Source organism: Engystomops pustulosus, chromosome 10 (genome assembly GCF_040894005.1).
Source record: "Engystomops pustulosus chromosome 10, aEngPut4.maternal, whole genome shotgun sequence".
Taxonomy (NCBI): domain Eukaryota; kingdom Metazoa; phylum Chordata; class Amphibia; order Anura; family Leptodactylidae; genus Engystomops; species Engystomops pustulosus.
Window position 1 is genome coordinate 6,891,867 of NC_092420.1, and position 11,575 is coordinate 6,903,441.

At 46.3% G+C, this 11,575-nt stretch overlaps 1 protein-coding gene across 1 annotated transcript; it reads right to left on the reverse strand.

The window, feature by feature from the left end:
* Nucleotides 1–8,267: 8,267 nt before the first annotated feature.
* Nucleotides 8,268–9,873, reverse strand: MRPS25 (mitochondrial ribosomal protein S25). The gene is made up of 4 exons (XM_072126623.1): nt 9,640–9,873; nt 9,443–9,549; nt 9,182–9,269; nt 8,268–8,556 (listed from the first exon to the last, which is right to left on the reverse strand). Exons 1-4 carry the CDS (start codon nt 9,771–9,773, stop codon nt 8,364–8,366), a joined length of 522 nt encoding a protein of 173 aa, XP_071982724.1. The 5' UTR covers nt 9,774–9,873; the 3' UTR covers nt 8,268–8,363.
* Nucleotides 9,874–11,575: the final 1,702 nt, after the last annotated feature.

The following is an 11,575-nucleotide window of genomic DNA, read 5'->3' on the forward strand; positions in this document are numbered from 1 at the left end:
CTATTCTGCTGCTGGTGCAGTCACTATACATACATGACATTACTTATCCTGTACTGATCCTGAGTTACATCCTGTATTATACCCCAGAGCTGCACTCACTATTCTGCTGCTGGTGCCGTCACTGTGTACATACATGACATAACTTATCCTGTACTGATCCTGAGTTACATCCTGTATTATACCCCAGAGCTGCACTCACTATTCTGCTGCTGATGCAGTCACTGTGTACATACATGACATTACTTATCCTGTACTGATCCTGAGTTACATCCTGTATTATACCCCAGAGCTGCACTCACTATTCTGCTGCTGGTGCAGTCACTGTGTACATACATGACATTACTTATCCTGTACTGATCCTGAGTTACATCCTGTATTATACCCCAGTGCTGCACTCACTATTCTGCTGCTGGTGCAGTCACTGTGTACATACATGACATTACTTATCCTGTACTGATCCTGAGTTACATCCTGTATTATACTCCAGAGCTGCACTCACTATTCTGCTGCTGGTGCAGTCACTGTGTACATACATGACATTACTTATCCTGTACTGATCCTGAGTTACATCCTGTATTATACCCCAGAGCTGCACTCACTATTCTGCTGCTGGTGCAGTCACTGTGTACATACATAACATTACTTATCCTGTACTGATCCTGAGTTACATCCTGTATTATACCCCAGTGCTGCACTCACTATTCTGCTGCTGGTGCAGTCACTGTGTACATACATGACATTATTTATCCTGTACTGATCCTGAGTTACATCCTGTATTATACTCCAGAGCTGCACTCACTATTCTGCTGCTGGTGCAGTCACTGTGTACATACATGACATTACTTATCCTGTACTGATCCTGAGTTACATCCTGTATTATACCCCAGTGCTGCACTCACTATTCTGCTGCTGGTGCAGTCACTGTGTACATACATGACATTACTTATCCTGTACTGATCCTGAGTTACATCCTGTATTATACTCCAGAGCTGCACTCACTATTCTGCTGCTGGTGCAGTCACTGTGTACATACATGACATTACTTATCCTGTACTGATCCTGAGTTACATCCTGTATTATACCCCAGAGCTGCACTCACTATTCTGCTGCTGGTGCAGTCACTGTGTACATACATAACATTACTTATCCTGTACTGATCCTGAGTTACATCCTGTATTATACCCCAGTGCTGCACTCACTATTCTGCTGCTGGTGCAGTCACTGTGTACATACATGACATTATTTATCCTGTACTGATCCTGAGTTACATCCTGTATTATACTCCAGAGCTGCACTCACTATTCTGCTGCTGGTGCAGTCACTGTGTACATACATGACATTACTTATCCTGTACTGATCCTGAGTTACACTCCAGAGCTGCACTACATGTATATACACGGTGATTCCACCAGTAGCAGTATAGTGAGTGCACCCCTGGGGTATAATATAGGATGTAATTTGGTTAAGTTTGGAGGTGAATGTACCCTTTAACGGCCCATGTTGTATTGCAGTAAAACTAAACCATCGATTAATTGTAAATTCAAGTAAAAAAATCTTAGATTTGCATAATCTAACATCGTTACAAGTTATAACTTATCGCTACAAGTCAAATAGAAGGATCCCGTGCAGCAGGATGCAGTGCAGGGGCCTTAGTACATTGTAGCTGCTTTTTTGTGCTATTTCCCCCGTCAGACTCCGCCCCCTCTACAGTCACTACAGGTGTCATGTGACCTGGATATAAAAAAAAAAATTTGGACGTCTCCATAACAGATGCCCAAAACTGATCGTGTTGGGGTCCCTGGGAATTCTCATAGCTGGACCTGTAGTTACTATGAATCAGTCTAAAGTCCAGGCTTTTCACTTGCTACAATTGTAACGATGCCTCAGCTGTGAGAAGTTTCTTCTGTAGAAGCTGCTGGATCTCTCAGGAGTTTTCTGAAATTAGGAATAATCCTCGGGAACTCAGTTCCCTCGCCTTCCAGGGGGTCCCCAGGTTTTAATAGTGTGTTCTGTTCTCTGAGCCGATCCCCGGCCCCTTGTGATTGGCCCATCTCCACTAGGGATCGGCTCATTGGTCGGTTCCAGTCCTATTAGAGCTAAAGCCTCAGATACTGGAGAGCTGGAACCTACATGTAGGCACAAGTTACAGACGAGGCTTCACTTTACTGCCTGCTGTGCTACGCTGCAGAGTCTCACTTTGAAGCACAATTGATGTTTGGTCAGTATTGTTACCCACAGCTCCAGTATTACAGTGTGAACGCGTGTCTAGAAGTGTCCGTGTGCAGCGCTGACTCCCCCCCAGCCCCCGTATAATACCCGTCCGTTCAATTATTCAGGCGAATGGAAGGAATGCAAATTCCTGAGTAGCAAATCTTTTACTCCGGTTACTTCCAAAGCTGCTGTCTTTACATCTCCCACAATGCATTGCAAAACATTAACCAGTGTGATGTGCAATCTCTAGCTACAGAGGCACAGCACAGAGTCCACATTAGTTCCTGAGACTCATTAATAGAGGAATAAAGAGAATGCAGCTCTTGCTGTGACTGGAGAATAAGGTGGCTTACAGCTTTCTCCCCCCCCCTTGGCTGAGCATGCATGTGTTACCAATGGAGAGTGGGGAATAAGTCGCTGCTAAACTCCTTCCTGATAGATCCTATACAGGTAAGAAGACCCGCCCCCCACCTCCCCTCCGCCAGTTTTTGCCTCCCCCTTACCAGTCTAGATAGGCGGTGCACAAGCTGTTACGGCCAATCAGCAGCCAGCAGGATGATGCAAAATTTATTCTGAAATCTGCTGATGCTCAGTGTCAGGATATTATCCTGTTTTGCTTTATATATCAGTATTATTACGTTTTTATATGTTATTGTGTGCGGAGCCATTGCTTCGAGCCTGTAGGGGGCGCTTCAGAGATGCTATAAAGTCTGTGTGCATCTTTGCAACCATTCCATGTTGTTTTTTTTTTTTTTTATTAATAAACAATTTTGTCAGTGCGAGAAGGAATAAGATACAGGCCTGATTGAGTGCAATCTCCCTAAGGAACGCTCGTTGAGCTCTAAACCTGCAGCTCCACAAGCATGAAATGCTTGCTGAGCGCTAAACTAACAGCTCCATGGACAGTAAAAGCTTGCCGAGCTCTGAACTTGCAGCTCCACAAGTGGGGAACATTCACCGCCCTCAACCTGCAGCTCCACAAGAGGGGAACGTTCACCGAGCTCAACCTGCAGCTCCACAAGAGGGGAACGTTCACCGAGCTCAACCTGCAGCTCCACAAGAGGGGAACGTTCTCCGAGCTCAACCTGCAGCTGGACTAGCGGGGAATGCTTTCTGTGCTCTAAACCTGCAGCTTAACAATCTGGATAACCAGAGAAAGTTCACTGAGCTCTGAACCTGCAGCTCCCCTGTCATGGAATACTTACTGAGCTCTTAACCCGTGGCTTCACCAGCAGGGAATGCTCACTGAACTTGAAGCTCCACAAGCTGGGAGCACTCTCTGTGCTCTGAAGCTCCAGCTCCACAACCCGGGATAAGCAGGGAACGCTCACTGAGCTCTGAACTTGCAGCTCTATGGACAGTGAATGCTTGTCAAGCTCTGAACTTGCAGCTCCACAAGCTGGGAACGCTCACTGAGCTCTGAACCTGCTCCTTCACAAGCTGCTCATCTAGGAAACAAAGAAGTAAATGGGAATACACCATACTGCAGCCTGAGCCTCCAGATCATAATAATTATATCCATGATAAAGGTTCATGTAGACTTTAAGCAGCAGTTGATACAGTTGAATATTTCACCATTGATCTGAGATGCACAGGAAGTTCTGTGTAATACGGCTATGCCAATACCTGTATGTAGAAGAATTCATAGGAGGAAGAGGGTGTAGGGGCTATTGAGCAGTCCAATGCAGAGAGCACAGCAGTGTGAGGACCCCCCCCCCCCCCCCCCAGTCCTATCACCTGCTGCAGCAAAGCCTGATGACAGAATAACCACTTTGTGGTTGTGTTGCAATACAGTCCAAAAACTGCACAATTATACATAGTGTGTATAAAAATCATAAAATGTGAATGGGGCCCAAGCAGGGGGGGGGGGGGTGTTCCCCTTGTTGTCTCGTGCGTAATACTAGTATTTATATAGAACAGCAGCTGCCGGTGATGAGCTGCACCGCCTCCGCTCTATTAAAAATCTTCCAAAGAGAAGATTCGCAGTGGCGCAGGTCTTGCACATTTCCGTTTTGCTTCCATTTTTGGTTTGAAGGGTTAATATTGGTTATACAACATAAGACCTGGGTCCCAGACTCAGCAGTGGGAAAAAAATGGGGCTGTTGGATTTTTGTTTGCAGACACCGCCAGTGTGAAAGACCCCAAATACTAACAAAAATCTAACCAATAACAAGTTGTACTCTACTCACTACTAATATACCTAATTTATTCATTCAACACTATTAATGCCCTGTGAACGCTATCAATATTGCACCTGTATTAGTGCAAATGTCTCTGCAGCGTCGGGAGCTGCTGGGAGTTGTAGTTCCAAAAGCAGTAAGAAGCAGCAAAGTTACTTGTGATCTCTGAACCTGCGGCAGAATAAGCGTAAACCCATAACTCTGAACCTGCAGTGACTTAAGCAGGAAACACTCACTGAGCTCTGAACCTGCAGTGACATAAGCAGGGAAGTCTTACCAAGCTCTGAACCTTCAGTGACATAAGCAGGGAAGTCTTACCAAGCTCTGAACCTGCAGTGACATAAGCAGAGAACTCTCACTGAGCTCTGAACCTGCAGTGACATAAGCAGAGAACTCTCACTGAGCTCTGAACCTGCAGTGACATAAGCAGAGAACTCTCACTGAGCTCTGAACCTGCAGTGACATAAGCAGAGAACTCTCACTGAGCTCTGAACCTGCAGTGACATAAGCAGAGAACTCTCACTGAGCTCTGAACCTGCAGTGACATAAGCAGGGAACTCTCACTGAGCTCTGAACCTGCAGTGACATAAGCAGGGAACACTCACTGAGCTCTGAATCTGCAGTGACATAAGCAGGGAACTCTCGCTGAACTCTGAACTTAAAGAAGCATAAACAGCCAATGCCCACTGAGCTCTGAACCAGCAACCACATTAGCAGGGAAAGCCCACTGAGCTCTAAACCTGCAGCACCATAAGCAGGGAATGCTTACTGAGCACTGAACCTATAGCTCTGAACTTGCACTAGAACAAGCATGAAACACTCACTGAGCTCTGAACCTGCAGCTCCACAAACTATAAATCTAGAAAATAGGAGAAGCAAAGAAGAGCTCAGCAGGATGGCCCCCCGAGCACTATGGGTCTGATGGGGGTATTACGCTAGTTATTGGGGGTATTATGCTAGCCAAGCGGGCTGTCTCAGTACTCCCTAACCTTAGCCTGTGCTGTACATCCAGTAGTGTCACTGCCACTATAAGAGTGTGGATGCTGCAGAGGTCAGGACGCTGAGGCAGAGGTCAGGACGCTGAGGCAGATTGTGCATGTAATAATGTCAGTAACTGCTGGAAAATTTTCTATAAAAGTGAAATATTGTAAAATACAACTAAAAAAAATGTCTGTGTTCTGTACAGAGGACTGTGTAACCAGCGTCACTCCGCAGCAGTTCAAGGGGAACTGCAAAGTCTTAAAAAGTCAGTGACTAACAAAATTTGCGTTAATAAAAAGTACAAATATGTAAGAAACTGTGTGATACCTCCATCAATAGTAGAGAAATCTTTCTGATTTTTACATTTGCAGCAGCAGCAGCAGCTAGTAGTAAGTTTCCTAACCCGCCCCGATTGCTTTATCGCCATCACTAATTTGCACGAATGTCCTATATGATCCTGCGGATACTTCTGAGTAATAAAGGTACAAAGGTTTAAATGGAGGCTGCTGGAGATCACAGCAAGTTTTCTATCTCACCTCTAGTGATTCATTCCATTAGTGCACGTCAGTAATTCTCCATATGTTCTATACGGTCCTGCTGATACTTCTGAGTGATAGAGGAGCGACACGTTACAGATAGAGGCTGCTGGAGAGAGTAGTAAGTATCTATCTCACCCCAAGAGCTTTCTTCCCATCAGTACAGGTCAGCCCTTGTCTATAATGTACAGTATAGTGATAGCAGAGGAATACGGGTACAAATAGAGGCTGCTGGAGATAAGGTGAGATATACTGTACATTATAGACAAGGGCTGACCTGTACTGATAGAGGCTGCTGGAGAAAGTAGTAAGTATTTATCTGTAACGTGTCGCTCCTCTATCACTCAGAAGTATCAGCAGGACCGTATAGAACATATGGAGAATTACTGATGTGCACTAAAGGGGAGATAGAAAACTTGCTGTTTAGTGCACATCAGTAATTCTCCATATGTTCTATACGGTCCTGCTGATACTTCTGAGTGATAGAGGAGCGACACGTTACAGATAAATACTTACTACTTTCTCCAGCAGCCTCTATCTCACCCCAAGAGCTTTTTTCCCTATCAGTACAGGTCAGCCCTTGTCTATAATGTACAGTATAGTGATAGCAGAGAGATACAGGTACAAATGGAGGCTGCTGGAGATAATAGTAAGTTTTTTTTTTGCAAAAGAACGCAGGCACGTGGCCACCCTGCTCCCGCCCTGGCATGGAGGTGGCGTATTCGTGATTTTAACTGGAAATTCATTTTTCTACTTTCCCCCCTTGAAATCACCTTATACTCCCCTCTATAAGCCGCAGCAGACAACCATGTATGACGGTAGTAGTCGGGTGTCCAGATTCATCACATGACCCTTCCCTGAACCTACAAATCTGGATACCGATCCTTCAACAATATTCGGGAGAAGTGCTGATCATTGATTGGCCATTTCTGGGGGTGATGTGCTGGCACTGGTAGTCCTGCAGCAGGAACAGGTACTATGTGGCCTGGGAGATGACAGGAAAGGGTTAAGGAGCGGCGGGGGTAGCGCTGCCCTACTTCTAGCGTCTCTCTGATCCCCGCACTCTAATCACTGCGCGGCAGACATGGAAATGAGGAGGTAATTACTGCTGCGACATCAAAGACCCCACAGCAGAGCGGCAGCTGATCAAAAGCCTCGCAGAATCTATATGGAAATCAGCGCCGATCACCTGCGGGAAACCGAGAAAACTTCCATAATTACATTTCATATGATATTTATATGGAGACCGGACGCTGGGTTATTCCTCCTGTCACTACAATACCAGGACGGCGCTTTACGGCTGCTGCAAAGCCTCGGGTCTCAGAACACCGGGTCCTTGTACGGCCGCGGCCTCGGTGTCAGGTCCATTAGGTAACAGAATCTTCACCAGGAAAAACTCAACATTCTAATAACTTTTGCAGACAAATATGTGTGTAATAATTTCCCTGCCAGGACCTTCCCATCCAGCGACATCACTATAGACTAAGGATACATACCGGACAGGACCTCCCTATTGAATAATGTCACTATAAACACTAAGACTAGGTACCGGCCAGGACCTTCCTATTGAATAATGTCACTATAAGCACTAAGACTAGGTACCTGCCAGGACCTTCCTATTGAATAATGTCACTATAAGCACTAAGACTAGGTACCTGCCAGGACCTTCCTATTGAATAATGTCACTATAAGCACTAAGACTAGGTACCTGCCAGGACCTTCCTATTGAATAATGTCACTATAAGCACTAAGACTAGGTACCTGCCAGGACCTTCCTATTGAATAATGTCACTATAAGCACTAAGACTAGGTACCTGCCAGGACCTTCCTGTTCAATAATGTCACTATAAGCACTAAGACTAGGTACCTGCCAGGACCTTCCTGTTCAATAATGTCACTATAAGCACAGACTAGGTACCTGCCAGGACCTTCCTATTGAATAATGTCACTATAAGCACTAAGACTAGGTACCGGCCAGGACCTTCCTGTTCAATAATGTCACTATAAGCACTAAGGCTAGGTACCTGCCAGGACCTTCCTGTTCAATAATGTCACTTTTTCAAAGACTAAGGCAAGGTACCTACCAGGTCCTTCCCAGCCAACATCACCACAATTAACACTAAGACTAAGTAACTGCCAGGACCTTCCAATCCAAGAATATCACAATAATAACCAAGACTAGGTACCTGCCAGGACCTTCCTATTTTATGACATCACTATAAACTCAAACTTTCCCACATTCCGGGCCCTTTATGCCTCTTTCTATAGGACCAGATGGGAACATCACATCAGTAACCGATGATTCTGGGAGATGAGAAGAACCAGGAAAAGCAAAACCAAAAACCAAACAGAACAGAAGTGAAAATGTTCATTAATTTATAATATAGAAAAATATTTTACACAAAATAATAAAAATAATAATAATAAGTGCAGGTTTCCCTGGGCAGGTCCCGGCTCACACCTCCGTCCCCGCCCGCACTTTGGCTTTGTATTTGCCCGTCATCTCCTTTGGCAGCGGCACCAGCCCCGGACACGGCACCTGCCCCTCCACCTCGCACATGCACTCGCGCAGGTAGTACTTTTTGGGGCCGAAGTTGGCCGGATTGGATAAAACCATCTTGGCTTTTTCTTCTGCTTTTAGGGTCTCTCTGTAAGGAAGAAAAACAAGATGTTCACCCGGAAGAGACCTGCAGGGGGCGCAATAATGGTCAGAGCTCAGATACAGAGCTCCAACCTCCCTGGACAGAAAGTCTTACAGGATAAGATGCTGATACTTGGCCTCACCACCAGGGGGAGCTCACTGCATACACTGCTACTACATTACACAAGAATCATGGAGAGCTCCCCCTAGTGGTGGCTGATATAAGCCATGATAGATCCAGCCATGAAGAGATATGAAGATAGTGAATTGCTTTCATCTCAAATTGTGTTATCAAAATATTGGAAATAATACAAATAGAAAACTCGTCACAGCTGTCAGTTTGTTACAATTGCATCCGGTCAAGACAATCATCAGTGGACTAAACCGCCTGAGCTTCTGACTGATACACTGTAACAAACCAGCAGGTCAGGAGAGAGCAGTGATTAGCTCATAGAATTGTCTAGACTGGATACAACTGTAACAAACCCTCAGCTGTGAGGGTCCAGGCTGAGGATAGGGGCGGGGGAGGCTGAGGATAGGGGCGGGGGAGGCTGAGGTTAGGGGCGGGGGAGGCTGAGGATAGGGGCGGGGGAGGCTGAGGATAGGGGCAGGGAGGCTGCGGCTGCTCTTACTCTGTCTTCCCCAGGATCTTCTTCACATGTTCTATGATCTGTGTGCGGCTTTTATCTTCAATATCCACCAGAACCTGCTCCCCGTTATCTGCCGGAGAAGAGGCGGAATGTGACACCCCGATATCCCCCAGCACCAATAGTATGGAGACATATGGGGAGGGGGGTGACATTTGGTATATTGGGGTGTGAGGAGTGACACCAGGTATATTGGGGGGGGGGGGGGGGAAGAGTGATTGGGGGGTGACATTTGGTGACACTCACCCAGGTAGAAGCGCAGGAATGGCGCGGGGGTCATGTTCTTCAGCAGGACGATCTGCACCCGCGGGTTCTTATACTGGATTTGTGGGATGTGGAAGAAGACAAAATTCCTGCAGGGAGAAGGTGAGATTGTAGCTGTGTGCCTGTGCCCGCTCCCGCGCAGCCCTCCCCGTCCCCCCGCAGTGACCTTCCCCCTTTACCGCGCGCCCTCCCCGTGCTCCCCGCGGGAGTTGTAGTTGACGGTCATGATCTTGACGCTGTTCCTGAAGACGATCTCCCCGCTCTGCAGATACTGGAGGGTGCGGCGGATCGGGAACGGCCCCTTCATCGGCATCTTCACTGCGAGACCGGGCACACCACGGGAGCGGGGCCGCAGTGCACGCCGGGAAGTGCAGTCAAAGAGCCCGGGGCATGCTGGGAGGAAGGCCGCCGCACTGCACGCCGGGATATGTAGTCCTGACTCATCTGCACTGTCACCCGATATATACAGTGCGTGCCCTGTACAGCCTGAGCTCATCATAGGAGCAGCAATACTACAGCGTGTGCAGAATACGAGTGCAGCTCTGGGGTATAATACAGGATGTAACTCAGGATCAGTACAGGATAAGTAATGTCATGTATGTACACAGTGACTGCACCTGCAGCAGAATAGTGAGTGCAGCTCTGGGGTATAATACAGGATGTAACTCAGGATCAGTACAGGATAAGTAATGTCATGTATGTACACAGTGACTGCACCAGCAGCAGAATAGTGAGTGCAGCTCTGGAGTATAATACAGGATGTAACTCAGGATCAGTACAGGATAAGTAATGTCATGTATGTACACAGTGACTGCTCCAGCAGCAGAATAGTGAGTGCAGCTCTGGGGTATAATACAGGATGTAACTCAGGATCAGTACAGGATAAGTAATGTCATGTATGTACACAGTGACTGCACCACCAGCAGAATAGTGAGTGCAGCTCTGGAGTATAATACAGGATGTAACTCAGGATCAGTACAGGATAAGTAATGTCATGTATGTACACAGTAACTGCACCAGCAGCAGAATAGTGAGTGCAGCTCTGGGGTATGATACAGGATGTAACTCAGGATCAGTACAGGATAAGTAATGTCATGTATGTACACAGTGACTGCACCAGCAGCAGAATAGTGAGTGCAGCTCTGGAGTATAATACAGGATGTAACTCAGGATCAGTACAGGATAAGTAATGTCATGTATGTACACAGTGACTGCACTAGCAGCAGAATAGTGAGTGCAGCTCTGGAGTATAATACAGGATGTAACTCAGGATCAGTACAGGATAAGTAATGTCATGTATGTACACAGTGACTGCACCAGCAGCAGAATAGTGAGTGCAGCTCTGGAGTATAATACAGGATGTAACTCAGGATCAGTACAGGATAAGTAATGTCATGTATGTACACAGTGACTGCACCAGCAGCAGAATAGTGAGTGCAGCTCTGGAGTATAATACAGGATGTAACTCAGGATCAGTACAGGATAAGTAATGTCATGTATGTACACAGTGACTGCACTAGCAGCAGAATAGTGAGTGCAGCTCTGGAGTATAATACAGGATGTAACTCAGGATCAGTACAGGATAAGTAATGTCATGTATGTACACAGTGACTGCACCAGCAGCAGAATAGTGAGTGCAGCTCTGGAGTATAATACAGGATGTAACTCAGGATCAGTACAGGATAAGTAATGTCATGTATGTACACAGTGACTGCACCAGCAGCAGAATAGTGAGTGCAGCTCTGGAGTATAATACAGGATGTAACTCAGGATCAGTACAGGATAAGTAATGTCATGTATGTACACAGTGACTGCACCAGCAGCAGCAGAATAGTGAGTGCAGCTGTGGAGTATAATACAGGATGTAACAGGATCAGTACAGGATAAGTAATGTCATGTATGTACACAGTGACTGCACCAGCAGCAGAATAGTGAGTGCAGCTCTGGGGTATAATACAGGATGTAACTCAGGATCAGTACAGGATAAGTAATGTCATGTATGTACACAGTGACTGCACCAGCAGCAGAATAGTGAGTGCAGCTCTGCAGTATAATACAGGATGTGAGTGCAGCTCTGAAGCTCCAGCAGTAAAACAAATGAGAAGACGCTGAGAT